The 15141-nt window shown below is 34.1% G+C and overlaps 1 protein-coding gene across 1 annotated transcript; it reads right to left on the reverse strand.

Annotated features, from left to right (window-relative positions):
* Positions 1 to 1375: 1375 nt before the first annotated feature.
* Positions 1376 to 13195, reverse strand: LOC134253799 (TBC1 domain family member 12-like). The gene is made up of 13 exons (XM_062736387.1): positions 13078 to 13195; positions 11762 to 12954; positions 11290 to 11502; positions 10782 to 10864; positions 7760 to 7877; positions 6847 to 6953; positions 6485 to 6565; positions 6155 to 6252; positions 5860 to 5931; positions 4187 to 4315; positions 3678 to 3787; positions 2518 to 2621; positions 1376 to 1755 (listed from the first exon to the last, which is right to left on the reverse strand). The coding sequence occupies exons 2-13, from the start codon at positions 12838 to 12840 to the stop codon at positions 1556 to 1558; spliced, it is 2394 nt and encodes a 797-aa protein (XP_062592371.1). The 5' UTR covers positions 12841 to 12954; positions 13078 to 13195; the 3' UTR covers positions 1376 to 1555.
* Positions 13196 to 15141: the final 1946 nt, after the last annotated feature.

The following is a 15141-nucleotide window of genomic DNA, read 5'->3' on the forward strand; positions in this document are numbered from 1 at the left end:
TTCCAAAATTGTGAATTATACGGCCCCAGGGTCAGGGGTTCTGGTGTTAGGGCGGAGCTCTATATAGAGAAAATGCATTAATTCTTTGAAAATCTTCTCTGCTCCTGGGTATTAAATAAACTAACTAAGTACATACACATGTAGTTATCATGAGTAAGAGTGCCTCTTCCAAAATTGTGAATTATACGGCCCCAGGGTCAGGGGTTCTGGTGTTAGGGCGGAGCTCTATATAGAGAAAATGCATTAATTCTTTGAAAATCTTCTTCTCTGCTCCTGGGTATTAAATAAACTAACTAATTAAACGGTTATGATGAGCAAGAATGCCTCTTCCAAAATTGTGAATTTTATGGCCCCAGGGTCAGGGGTTCAGGTGTTAGGGCGGGGCTCTGTTGATTATATAGTGAAAATACATTAAAAAAATTTCTTCTCTGCTCTTGGGTATTAAATAAACTAACTACCGGTAAGTACATAGTTATCATGAGTAAGAGTTCCTCTTCCAAAATTGTGCATTTTACGGCCCCAGGCTCGGGTTCTGGTGTTTGGGCGGGGCTCTATTGATTATATAGTGAAAATGGCCCCTATGTTGGGGGTTTTAACATTTTGTGCAGGGGGGGGGGGGCACTTTTGATTATATAGTGAAAATACATTAATTCTTTGAAAATCTTTTGCTTTGCTCCTGGATATTATGCCATTGATCCAAGTATATATTATGCCATTGATCCAAGTATATATATTTATGATGAAGAAGGTGCATCTAGCAAAATGGTTAATTTCATGCCCCTTGGGTCGGGGGGGTACATAAATTAATGCTTTGAAATCTGCTCTTTGGTATTAATCACCCATTTTATGATCAAATTTCCAAAATTTGAAATTTGTGGCCCCAGCGTCATTGGTTCCTTTGGGGTGGAGTGCACAACTGGTTATAAAGTGGAAGTGCATTTTCTCTTTGGTACTCTGATCTACCTCTGGGTATTAAGTAAATAGAGTAAGCATGCTAAGTTTATAATTATGATAAACAATGGTGCCTCTTTCAAAATTGTGAATTTCACGGTCTCTGGTTTAAAACACGAACCAAATTCAATTGTTGGAAAGTTGTTACACGATACTTAGGTGACCTATAAGGTCCACTGGCCTCTTGTTAAAATTGATTTCCTTTACGTGTTGTTCATTTTTAAAAGTCGATCTTACAACAAATATTTCATTTTATGTGAGACAGAAATTTTTACTTGTATGTCCAAGACTGTCTCATGATTCTGGGACACAATTCCAAATTTTCAAATGCAAATTTTTTTTGTGATCAAATTTGTCTGTGGTCTGTCAATACAAGTGTATTTTCTTTCCTGTATGTGTAATTCTAACAAATAACAAGACAAAATTAAACAAAATGATAATTTATGAAAAAATATCACAAAATATTTTTACTAGTCTTCCTCTTGACTAGACAACATGTTTATGAAATAAAACTTTGACAGACACATGATTTGAGTATTCCAGATATTGACAACAGAGAAAGTGGACAACCATGTCACATGATCACTCAGAAGCAGACAGATTGCTATGATTGGTCAGTTTTGCCCTGCTCCTTTTTACTGGCCAGAATTTGACTGAATTTCTTTTTATCGATGTTCATATTGATCATTTCTATAGATTTGAACAAACTTTCACTGGATATGTCCTCGGGGAGTTTAGTCAGGAACTGAGCCAGAAGAATAAATTCCTGATTGATAAGAATGTCCTCATAAAGCTTCAAAATTCCTGTAAAAAGCAAAGAAAATACCATTACAAAGCTAGTTTGTTATAAAAAATGGTGTAGGACTTAACATAAAGTGGCATTAAAGGAACTAGCACTCGCTTTTCTTGTATTCTAAATCAAAGTTGTGATTTTATTTAAAATCTCAAATTAATTACATCTTATTAACAAAAATGAATGAGATCAAGTATTCTAAACTACTATTAATGCCAAACCATCTCTTTCATCTCTAAATGATATTCAACTTTTCAAAACTATATAAAATTTGACAATCTTTATTCCTTGGTTTTCTTTAAATTTCATATTTAATTCAATTTTACTTCAATACTGTGTATACAAAAAAATAAGTGCAGTAAAACATGCTTATAATGAATTGATTTTCATTCCCAATAAGTTATATAACTTGTGGATATAATGAATTGTTTATAACAAAGCAAAATTGCCTGTCCCTGGCATTTTGTTAAAAGTGAGTTTTACTGTACTGTCTGTTAACATTGTTTTACAATTGTCTTCAACTGCTAGTGCCAGTATAAAACATTTACTGTATACAGGGAAATTTTCACCCCTGTTTTATTTTCGCCCCTTTCGCCCTAGTCAGAAGTGGGCGAATTTAAAGTACATGTAAATGGTATAATACTTTAAACAAAAATCTTTCTGGACGAATTTAAAACGGGGCAAACTTGTTTCCAAATGTGAAAGGTAAAAAATAACCCTGTATACAGTATATTAAGACAAAGTTAACGAGTGTTTTCTTTGAAGGCTATTACCTAAAGCTGTCCTAAATAGGAACTCCTCTCCGTCCCTACAGAAAATATCCCAGATCCGACAAGCAATATCTAATGGCAGAGATTTACTGTACAAGGAAAAGATCCTAAAAAACAAAAAAATCCGCAACATGTTAGGTCCAAAATAAAATTTTATATTTATAAAATTGGATCTAATTATTTGGATAAGATTTGAAGGCTAGATAAAGAATATGTTGTGTTTTTTTTTTTGGTTTTAGTGAAAGGAAATGAAAAGTATAATCAATCAAGGAGCATCTGCATTAAAATTCTTGCATATAAAAGGCTCTGTATATTCATATGTATTCCAGGAATAGTTACATTTATAAAGAAAGATAATTCTACTTGCACATTTAAGTATTGAACCATTTTTTTATTTTCAGTAATACTTGTTAGTATAATCAAAATACAGCCAATGGTTATCAGGAAGTTTTGGGGGATCCAAGCAAAATTTCTTGTAAAATTTTATAGATGTAATGAAATCTGATAAAACAAATATTATTACAATTTTTCCCCCCTGGTACAGACTTGTCGAAATTTTTTAATCACTGTCAGACATTTGGTCTGACAAAGTAATGAGATTTACATAGTCAAACTTTTTCAAACCAGATTTGTACCTTATTTTGACGCTGAAAAAGTCATATGAATAACAGCATCAAAATGCCCCTCATTATTTTCAATAGCCTTTATTCTAAAAAGTTTCCTTTCTTGGGATAGAAGAGTCTTTAACAGGACATAAATGACATGTTTTATGACTTTGTTATAACAAATTTACTTGGATATATCAACATGCGGCCATTTTTTCTGTGTTTGTGACCTTTAACAATCCCATCCCGACTTTTATTAAATTTGCATTACGCTCATAGTATTGAAAATAAAACTTCATCTGAAAATAAAACAGTTGAAATTTTCTTGAAATGTTATCCCACATCATAATTTTTACCGGCCTTTTGAATGGACATGCCATAAAACGGATTTCGACTGTTCTGAATGGTAGAGATTAAAAATAATGAGATTTACATAATTATTTTATAAAACAAATTTTCATTGATCTCAAAATTTAACATAACACATGTAACAATCTAACATTGAAAATACAGAAAAGCTTCGTTATCATGAGAAAATAACAGGACTGCAATACCTACCAATCTATGAGATATATGTCAGGTGTAACATTACTTCGATTAAAGACACGAAACAATGCAGGCATGTTTTCTTTGAAGAATTCTTCATATGTTTGAAAGTAAAACTTCATCTGAAAATAAAATGGTTGAAATTCAAAGCCTAATACTACTCAGATCTACTATCATTCACGTACAAGCTTTTGCATGGATAAAGGCTAATTTCCTTTTTCATACAAATTGCACAGTAAGCAAATAATGCTATCTTTTTAAAGAATAATCAGAAGTCTACAATATTTATTAAGTTACATGTATCTTTTTGATAAGTTTCATATTTATGTACCTTTTAAGTTTGTTTCATAATTTGTCATATTCATGTATCTAATATGCCTTTAATTGGTATTTATGGATGTACTTTCTAAATGTTTATAATCCTTCAAGTGAATTTTGTCTATGAATTTGTCTCAAAAGAAAGACAATTCTGATTACATGATATGCCATCAAAGAGGAAATGCTGGCACTTATTAACTTACCATAGCTTCATCAATTCTAAAGAAGGCTACTTGACAGGGTCTATTCAGTAAATTAGCGAAGCAGATAAAGGCATCAGCTACATCCATATTCAGCAACAGAACAGCGGCAATGAAAGACATACCCTGCACCTGAAAATCACACATAGCAAATGAATTATTTGTCTTAAACTGCTCGTAGTCATATACTTTGTGTAATAGACTGAAAAAAGCATAGCTTTTTCAATCTATTAATATCAAATAAGATTAAACTGAAACCTGGAGAGAACTCTGTAAAATGACTTCAAGAAATCATTACCTGAAATGTTGCTTTCAATTTTTTTTTTTATGAAAAACTTCTTTTGTGATAAAATAAAACTAGAACTGTCCAAACGGGACAAAATACCCCCCGCTGGGTTTTTCAGAAGTAAATTTTTCTTAAAAAATACAATGCAAATTATGAAATGTTTATTCCAGTGACCTTGAACTTCCCCAGATAATCTTCGCAAGGTTGACACACCCTTGGGTCAGGCAATCTTTCAGTGAAATGAGAACCTACCAAGTTTATCCATAAGAAAGATATGGACTAAAAGTTGATATTTTTCTTCCAGTGAGCTTGAACGTCCCCAAATGACCTTGGGTCAAGGTCATGACACACCCTTGGGTCATACAATCTTTGTGAAATGAGAACCTACCAAGTTTATCCAAAAAAGCGTAGCTTTTTCATTTTTCTTCCAGTGAAATATACCCCAAATGACCTTGGGTCAAACTGAAACCTTGGTTCAGAATCTTTGTGTGACATGACTTCAAGTTTAAAGAAATTATGGACCTGAAATGTTGCTTCTTCCAGTGACCATTTTTTTTTCAAGGTCATGACACACCCTTGGGTCATGGGCAATCTTTGTGTGAAATGACAAATCTACCAAGTTTATCCATAAGAAAGATATAATACATGTTTTGAAATTTTTCCAGTGACCATGTTCCCCAAATGACCTTGGGTCAAGGTCATGACACACCCTTGGGTCATGGGCAATCTTTGTGTGAAATAAAAACCTACCAAGTTTATCCATAAGAAAGATATGGACCGGACAGGAAATATGAAAATTTTCTTCCAGTGACCTTCATCTTTCAAATTGACCTTGGGTCAAGGTCATGACACATCCTTGGGTCACAATCTTTGTGTGAAATGAGAACCTACCAAGTTTATCTATAAAAGATATGTATGAAACATGATTTTTGAAAATTTTCTTCCAGTGACCTTGAACTTTCTCAAATGACCTTGGGTCAAGGTCATGACACACCCTTGGGTCATGGGCAATCTTTGTGTGAAATGAGAACCTACCAAAATTATGGACCGGACACGAATTATGAAATTTTTCTTCCAGTGACCTTGAACTTCCCCAAATTACCTTGGGTCAAGGTCATGACACACCCTTAGGTCATGTGCAATCTTAGTGTATTAATTTTTTTGTGAAAGATATGGTATTAGATTGACAGACAGACGGACAGCTATACGGACGGACGGACAGACGGACAGAACAGACAGACACTGTTCGGACAGACGGACAAGGTGATTCCTATATGGCTTTGCGGGGGGTATAATAAAACATTTATGTAGTATAATACATGTTTTGAAATTTATCAAATGTTTAGGGGTTTCATTTATTTCTTAGGTGTTGAGGTAGGGGTTTACTTACATAACCAACATCTGGTCTGTAGCAGGCATAAGCACCCAATAAACTGTGGAGAAGATCATGATAAGGTCCTCCCTAAAAGTAACACATAAATTATGTCACATCTGAAGAAAAGGAACAAAATTAAGGATACCTCTTAAGCTCATCTTAATAATTCTGCCACATTATTTAGAATGAAAGCACAATTTATTTAATTTTTTTGTGATAGGTATTAGAGAACAATATTGTGCCACTTAACATGTACTCCTCCTAACTTTGTTTCAATTATAATATCAACTTAAAATAATGTAAGTGTTACCTTTTGAAAGATACACAACTGAGGGAATGTCCGTGAAATATCTAGTTTGATGAGTTCTACACTAGACTCTCTATTGGTACACGACACCTCAGGAACACCTGTGTAATGTAGTAACATGTAAATTACTGATCAGAGCAGCCATTTGTTTCTTCTCAAACATAATGAACCACAATCATTAATTTTACCTTAATTATTTAATCATTTGCATTATTATGATGGTACATGTAGTGTATTCAAATGAAGTTGATAAACTTCAATAAAATGTCTCCTGTTTGAGTTTAGAATGTAAATTTAGTCTTAATTAGAGATGAATCACCCTGTATGACCTACTTTCAGTGACTGATGCAGTGTCTGAATCACAGGTCTGTTTGATTCTGTCCTCAGCTCGATTGGCACAAATCTCATACAACTCTGAAAAATAATAAAATTTCAGAGTAACACAGTGGTTCACTTCTCCTTCCTAAACGGTGTTTAAAATTCAAAAGCAAATTTCAAAGAAAATACAAAAGTGACTTATGTTATTTTTCTTTGGAATATCAGGGCTGGAGGTCATAAAAGCTAGATGAGCTCACTTTTGTTCTCAGGCTCTCAGCCTCACTTTTTCCAAAGGAATTAACAGTGGAAAAGTTAGATCAAAAGTGAGCTCGTCTAAGTTTTAAGGCCCCCATTCCTGAAATCTTTTCTAGGAATACCTGGGGTGAGGTTGAGGTCATTTCCGATGGCTAACTTCCAGACTTTCCCTCGGACATTCGTTGGTAGTCCCTGCCACCACATATCCCTGGTTCTCTTGGAACTTTTCCTAAAATAAATGATTGTATACATAATAATCATTCTGAATGAGTGGGTTTCCAATTGATAATCTTATCATTAAGTATACAGCACTGGAAAACTGTAATTTCATTTTAACATTTCATAATTTTAAAATCAATTCCAAACAGAGATAATATTACTTGTTCTTTATCAGTATGCCTACTTGTGTTATTAACCAACTCAATTAAGCAATCAGTGGGGATTGATTTTATGATTATATCAATTAAAATATCAGTTTCAGTTTATTCTTGACAGGGGAAGAGGGAAATTCCACAATGCCAGCACCATCACTGATTAGTACCAGAGTATCTAAATCTAGAGTAAGTCTTCAGCAAGAGTTGATGTATCTCAAAACTCTATGTTCCTGAACAAGAGTGATTGTACAGACATGTATATACTAATATGACTTACATGGACTGATTGGACATGATTTGACAGGGTCTTTGTAGCCCAGCATTTGGACTAGAGGGATTAAAACTAACGTATACTGATACAAATTACAATGACTCCCAATTTGGCAGAATCTCAACATCCCTTTGTATCTTCTACAGTGCTTGTACATGTACTATCATCAATATGACTTACACTGATATGTCTTACAAGGACTCCAAGTTGGGCAGAATCTCAGCCCCTCATCATTTTCACTATAGTGATTCTATATGTAACTTACATGGAGGGTCTTTATTGCCCAGTTTGGACTAGATTGTGTATGTTCTAATATAGACTCCCAGTGTGGCAGAATATCCACTGGCCAGCATTGACTTGACTTATTGTTTATTTTCTGCTTTGACTTACATGGACTCCCAGTTTGGCAGAATCTCCGACGCCCAGCGCTTAGACAGCTGCAGCATCTGGTCTTCCTGTTTTAACTGTTGTTGTTGAAGTTTCTTTTTCAACTTTATATCCCTTTGTTCTGAAATTAGAAAACATAAAGGATTAACTTCAAAATATAATATGTGTAGTCAATAAATATTTTTTTACGATACTATTTAGTGTAAACATTAGAACCCTTTTGTGGCCTTCAGTGTAAATCATAATTTTGCAGGTGCCTATGTTGGTAAGTAGTGAAAATAAAAACTTCAAACTCCTGTGTCTCTGGGAACATTTCTTTCATAACTCCTTTATAGAGAATGTTGAATGTTTATTAAACTAATACAAAGACAAGTAATCATTCATTGGGATGATTTTTCATAGGTCAAGTTAATCCACAAAATCAATGAACATTGCTGTATTATGACAGTTATGATTCTACAATATTTTTAGACTGAATGACTGTCTATTTATAGCAACAACAAAATCCTACAGGTATAAAAAGATGTCTGTCATATGCATACTTTAGCATTACTTTTTTCATGTCATTTATTTACCAATACATTCCTTGGTTAACATTCAACCCTATCCCCCACAGTGTATAGGAATATTTCATAAAAATGATAACTCAGAAGAATGAAAAACTTGTTTATTTTTTATTTCTCTGTGAGAAAATTTAAAAAATGCTCTCTTTATATTTCCTTGAATCATTATTTATAAAATCTTCAGATTGAAATATGACCAAACCCTCAGGCATCTAACTTGGACCACTCAAGGACAACAAAAACATCTACAGTAATTTGAAATTTTTGTTTTTGACAAATACTGAAACTACATTCACTACCAAGTAAACATTAAATTGGATGGTTGTTCAATGCCTCAGGCCAATCTTTCTACTCAGATGCTAAAATACACAAAAATCTGACAACCATGGCTTAATTTACAAATACAATACATGTACAATGTACCATGAAGATAATCACATCTATTGTTAAATTCCTTCTCTGGTCTTGATTTTGAACCTGTTCAATCTGAAGTGCATGAATATACAAAATTTACATATATGTACATGTACAAAACCTAGCTATTGATTTTCTTGAAAGACCTAATTCCAAAGTTGCTATTAATATATGAATTATTTACAGACTGTGAGACCCTTTTATAGGTCAACAATTGAAATACTGTACATGGCAATGTCTTTGGTCATTAAAAGTTCAGTGGCCTGTTGCTTACTGAAACAACACTCCTAGCTGTGAGAGAAATTGGACTCCAGTTTAAAATTGATTTATACTGTTATAAAAGAACAGTGACTTATTTCAAGCTATTTGAAACCTTTTAGCACATGCAGCAATACATTCAATGGTCAATTCATTTTTTTTTCTGGGGAGTTTTCTACACCAGCTATGAGATTTAATACACTTATACCTAGCATTAGTGTATTCTGAGGTTACTATTGTTTTGATTTATGACATTGACAGGACATTCCCTGATACAATAGCTAACTCTGTAAGATCAATGTATCCAGGTGCAAGAATCTGATACCTGTACAACTGGTTGTATGACATTGTTAACCAAACACAAAATGTTAATGCAAAATGCAACTTACTCAGTATAATACCCTAAAACCTTGAGAAAACGAAACTTATTAAGGCTACAACAATTTGATTTCTAGTTCGTTGGACATTTGATGAAAGAAGTACGAGGGGGCAAGCAGTTAAATAATAATATTATTACTTTTTTTGGTAGGCAAAATTTTTAGGTGAAGAGTGAAAAAAAATTGAGCTGACAATTATTTTTTTGATTTGCAGAGTCAGCAGATAAAATATACAATGAATAGAGCAGAAATAGAACAGAAAACAGAGCAGAATTCTCATGATGTGGGAAATTTAAATTAATATTATTTCTATAGTTTTGTTTAAATACGAGCACGCAGGTTCAACGAACACAATATTTTATAATATAAATAATGATTATAATAAATTATAATATAATAAAACTATAAAAGGCATTTTAATCATTTTAAGTAATTCTCAGTTTTTTGTTTTTAGGGTTTTTTGTTTTTTTGTTTTTTAAAATAAATTATACAATTATCAATAAGGCAGTAATATCTACCAGTAACACACCTAGACCATCATGCCTCATCTTTTATCTAAAATAAATATATCGTGGTGTGTGCCTAATTTGTTTTCTCTTTCTTTTGCCGCATGTTTTTGTTGTCCAAATTGAATAGAGGAGACATCAAAGCTATTTCTTAATATCAGTCACTTAGATATATCTTGAAAATTATCATGCCTATTCTTCATTCTCAATTGAATGATTCATTCTCCTTCATCAATCATAGCACATGTATCAGTATAGCAATTCATACACCCTTTTACTTTATACACTCAAGAGAACTTCTCTAAGGACACTCATTATTTCCCATTTAAAAAAAAATGTTTTCATTTTAAACTTAAATGGGACAAAACAAAACTAAGTAAATAAATGTTCTGCTTAGTACATTGTCGAGTTGTGACACAAACAGGAACTATTATGTCTGTCATAGTTTTTCTACAATGCGAGTTTCCTGTCAGTTGTGTACGATCTTGAACTGTTACACCTAACTCAGACAAATTCATGTTAAACATTGTTGTGGTTACATATTGACATCAAATACAGGTCAAGATCATGTGTCACTATCCTTCATGACACAGCAATGCTTATAAACCAATTTTTTTTATGCATCAGCTAACATCTCTTTTTAGTAAACACTATATATTTACCTAACCTATAAATATCCATGAATTTCAACAAGTTTAAAAATGAGGAAGACTTTAAATCATATACACTCACCTGATCTACTTTCTTTTTGTAGACGGGTCAAGTGTTAGTAAGTTGTATTTTTTTTTTTTTATCAATCACCATCAAAACATATTTAAATTTTATTTCAACAAGGTATACTATAATACAATGGGCAAAGCAGGCAACATTTCTGACTGAAATAAAATAAAAGAATGCTTTACTGTACCTTTCTTTTTAGCGGCTTCTATCATGGCTTCATATTGTAACCGGTGTCTCTCAGCCTCCTCTGGATCTTTTGTGGGTAAGTTTCTAGGAAACAAACAGGGATACTTCATTAAAGATTTAATTTTATTTACTTGGTACTTCACTGAATGACATAAATACAAATTTAACAGGTCAGTTTCTTTGAGTGCATCCCAAATTTAAACAATTTATCCCCCTCCCCCTTTTGTTTAGACAGAAACACATCATCTTAATTGGCAAAATCTTAAATTAGATTGATTAATTAATACATGTAATGTCTAATAACATTCATTTGGGGGAAAAAATGATCTAGCTTTTATGTATATTGTTGTCAGGCAAACCCCTGCTGCAAGTAACTATATCACGCTATATAGATCTATATCCATGTATCCCAACAGAATCAATCATTTCCCTTCCATGACCTATACAGGCAGTCCATGTTTGCTTGTTTATTTAATTAATTATAATGGACCAGTATCTTTTGTACTTACTGTGGTCTGTTCTCCAGAATGAGCGCTGTGGTCGACATGACTTCTACGTCAGACTTCTTGGTCCGGTTGGGGTTCTGAAGAGCATTTCGTTGTTGATATTCATTGGAGATCTGTTGAGGAGGTTTGACCACACCCTGCTTTGGTGGGACCCGCCCAAAAAGCTTCCAGCCTTGGTCCTCCTCTTCCTCCTTAGACTTGCGTGAAAATAATCCCCTGTCAAAAGCACGTATTTCTTTAGTATTTTCATACATGCTTCACATACAATGACATTTTACATACAGGTAGTTATTTAAAGTAAAAGCTTCCTCTAGACGTAAATGTACTGGTTTGCACATTCTTGTCATTCAGTGAGAAACTTATAATATCCTTTTATATAATTTCCTGTTTTAACAGTTTATTATTAAATTTATTATGAACTTTAACTCCGACATTTTTTAACGATAAGGATATATATAGATAATATATATATTACCTTGATAAAAATCCTGAGATGCCTCTTCTCTTTGGTTTGGCTCCTTGTTCTTCAATCCCACTATCTGATGAGTTATTTTTGCAGCGATCAAATGAATTCCTTGAATGGAGATTAACCTCAATGAAATTCCCGTCACCTGTGTCTAAACACATGCCCGTCCCATCACTTGCATCATCGCCTACTGACACTGCGGAAACTGAGAAATCAGTACAGGTGCTCAAGCTAGACAAACTGGAAGCATCGTTAAACGTCCTCAATAAAGAATCTCCGGTCTGGACTCTGTGGAAAGATCCCTCCAGGTCAAAACTGTTACAGGTGAGCTGATCTGGATCTTTAAGTCTTAACAGGGAATCTGTTTCTCCAATACTCGAGGTGTCCTGTAAATTCACCAGTTTCCATTTGTCACAGATGCTGGTACTGTCCTCTTCACTTCCTGTCTCTGTAACATTGTTCACATCTAAATTTGTCTCACTTTTTGAATCGATGCTATCTTTAGATGTTTCCGTAACAAGTTGGCGAGTGTTTGGCAAATAAACAAGTGGTGTGGAGATCTTTTCCAACACTGAACTAAGACGGTTATCATCTTCTTGACCAACAGTTATGGGTAAATCTTGAGTGAGGGAAATCGGCGATATAAGAAGTCCAGATTTCAGCTCCTTTGCATCTGCTCTCTTAACATTGGAAAAGTTTGAATCACTTTGTGATTTGGCTATACCATTTTGCTTGAGATTCTGTTCATTTGCATCACAGTCTAGCTTGGTAATATCTGATTCTGAAACTCCATTTTCACTTTTTGACCTTTTAAAATCTGAATGAACATCACTCTCTCCTGAGTTAGATAAATGTGAACACATTCCTTGATCAGTGAAATTTGTTGAACAAAACTCATGTTCAGAACCACTTTCAGGAGAAGATGGAATATCAGAAAAGCATGGCTTTTTTGAATCCTCATCAAAATTGCACTTTCGAACCCTGGATTTTAAAACAGAAATATCCGACTCATGGTTACCCTCCAGCAAACTCCCACTCGATGTTATGATGGAGGTAGGCGGTAAACTATCACACATATCTAATCTCATTGTGGTACATTTTTCTTTTTAATTAACGTCCTTTCCATTTTGTGGACGAATAGTACGATAATTTGTTTTGGTTTTGAGTATCAAAGTCCGCAGCCATTTGACATCTTTAACAAACTGTCAAAAATAAATGAGGACACATTCTTTAGTCGCATACCTGATAATCAAAATCATACTGCATCGCAATTTGTCAACACTTAAGTTAATACTTATGTAAAAGATAACAAATTCCAAACTCACCTTGGTATCTAAAAATACTCATGTTTGTTTATATTCCTTTATCGACGTTTCTCCCTTCCGCCATCTTGCTAAAATTGTATGCTAATGAGGGGGCGTATCTGGAGATTGTAAAATTCAGACACGGAATGGCGTATTTCCGGATTTCATTTAGAAAGAACATTATTTTTTGATGAATGTGGAGAATTTGGAAGGGTGCAGAATAAAGGAAAAATAAATAAAACAAATAAAAACAGGATTGTGTTTGTGAAACACTCTTGACACAGTATGGCATGTAGCTTATGACCAGAGGTCAATCTTCCAGGTCAAGGTCATAAGATCAGTAATGTTGATGCTAGAAAACAGGTCTTGGGATAACAAAAGCACATCTAGTATGAAAGCCTAACACTAATCATTAAACATTTTAGGTTAGTCTTCTTTTACTGACAAAGACTGACAATTACTGAGGTAAAATACCTCTTTCCCTTGTCATTAATTTGCCACTGTGACAGTTAATAACTGTCTTATTTTGACAAAATACATGTTACTTATTTACATGTTCTTTTCTAGAGCTGAAATGCCACTATGTATGTTCATGTACTTCCTTTGTAACTTCCTGGTCCTTTCCCGCATTGGCATAAATTCAAAGAAATATCATTTGATCTATTGCACTTATGATCGGTTAGACACTCACTTGCTTTGGTAGTACATGAACCTTCCTCAATAACATTTAATATCTGGATATGGATCTGCTTTCATAAAGGTCATGTTTCCAATGTAAAACTCATTCTTCTTTTTAAACTTTGTAAGACATAAAAGTAAAACAAATTCACTCAATGGTAGTCATATTCATCATTGACCTATACAGCGTACGTACAATATAAACATGTAATTTCTGAACATGGGGTCAAATTTTGTTGGGTTGAGAAAAAATACTGGTTTGTAATTGCATGGTTGAAGAAGTTAAACCTTAAATTTGTCTTGAAGTTTGACATTTAAAATTTCCTTGAAAATATAAATTAATGGGTCTATTGTGGTTTCAAAGTACATTAATATTAAGGTCACCAAACTAGCTTCTCTCATGCACTGTTCTGTCCTGGTACTAGACAGGTAAACCACAAAAGCTGGGATGATGTGGTTCAAGTTATAGCTGATTAAAAATATGTAGGACTCCAAAGCGCAATGGGACTCCAATGTCTGATGTTCACGCCAAAGTCCGAGAGTCTGCGCCAAACCCCGATGGTTTGACACGCCAAAGTCCGATGGTGCTGAAAACAAATTAACGTTTATGACGTCATAGTACTAATTAATGCGCCAAACTACAATGCCGCACCATGCCAAGGTTTTAAATAAGTATTTATAATTAACATGTCAAAACTAACCATTATCTCTCAGATAGGTGCGAAACAACCCTAATCGCCAGAAAAGTGTGTACGCTTAACAACTATATAGCTATCTAGATATCTTGGGTGGGTGCGATACTAACCCTAATAACTCGACTAGTGTGCGAGGACTAACCCTAAATCAAAGCAATTAAAAGGACTAACCCTAAACAGTTGAGAGGTGTGCGAGGACTTATGCTTTTATCTCCGAAACATTAAGCAATGCTCAAAATAAATAAAAACGTATGCAAGGATAAATTCGGAAATGATGACATTTGAATGCAAGAAAACGGCGTCAAGGATTGACGTCGAATTATTGTGACCTCTCAAACGTCGATTGTTTCTCCCCACCATCAGGCTTTGGCGTGTCAGACCATCGCACTTTAGCGCAGTGCATCTCATAGGAAAATGAGCCATCGGACTTTGGCGTGACCATCGGACTCTGGCGTCCGTACCAACAGCGAGCCATCGGGGTTTGGCGAGACCATCGGACTTGGGCGTCGCCATCAGACCTTGGAGTCTTACAAATATATGTACCAAATCAGACATTTTTCAAGACTGTACGATACATCAGACTCACAGGCTGTACAATACATCAGACTCGCTTATGATTACAAATTAATTCTCAAATTTTTGTTGTGATTTTGTATGAAACTGAAGCTTACTATCATAATTTTAGTCATCTTCAATTTATGTTCTTTTTTCG

This window comes from Saccostrea cucullata, unplaced genomic scaffold, assembly GCF_032062105.1.
Source record: "Saccostrea cucullata isolate Sc308-1 unplaced genomic scaffold, CSIRO_AGI_Scuc_v1 ctg112, whole genome shotgun sequence".
In the NCBI taxonomy this organism is placed as follows: Eukaryota; Metazoa; Mollusca; class Bivalvia; order Ostreida; family Ostreidae; genus Saccostrea; species Saccostrea cuccullata.

What these genes read in the sequence shown, in the direction of transcription:
- LOC134253799 (XM_062736387.1), bottom strand. Translation starts at nt 12,840, where the DNA reads ATGAGATTAGATATGTGTGATAGTTTACCGCCTACCTCCATCATAACA. An exon ending in ATCTCAGGATTTTTATCAAG is followed by an intron (nt 11,503 to 11,761) that starts GTAATATATATA and finishes TGCTTTTGACAG; the next exon opens with GGGATTATTTTCACGCAAGT. An exon ending in CTGCCAAACTGGGAGTCCAT is followed by an intron (nt 6,954 to 7,759) that starts GTAAGTCAAAGC and finishes CATTTATTTTAG; the next exon opens with GAAAAGTTCCAAGAGAACCA.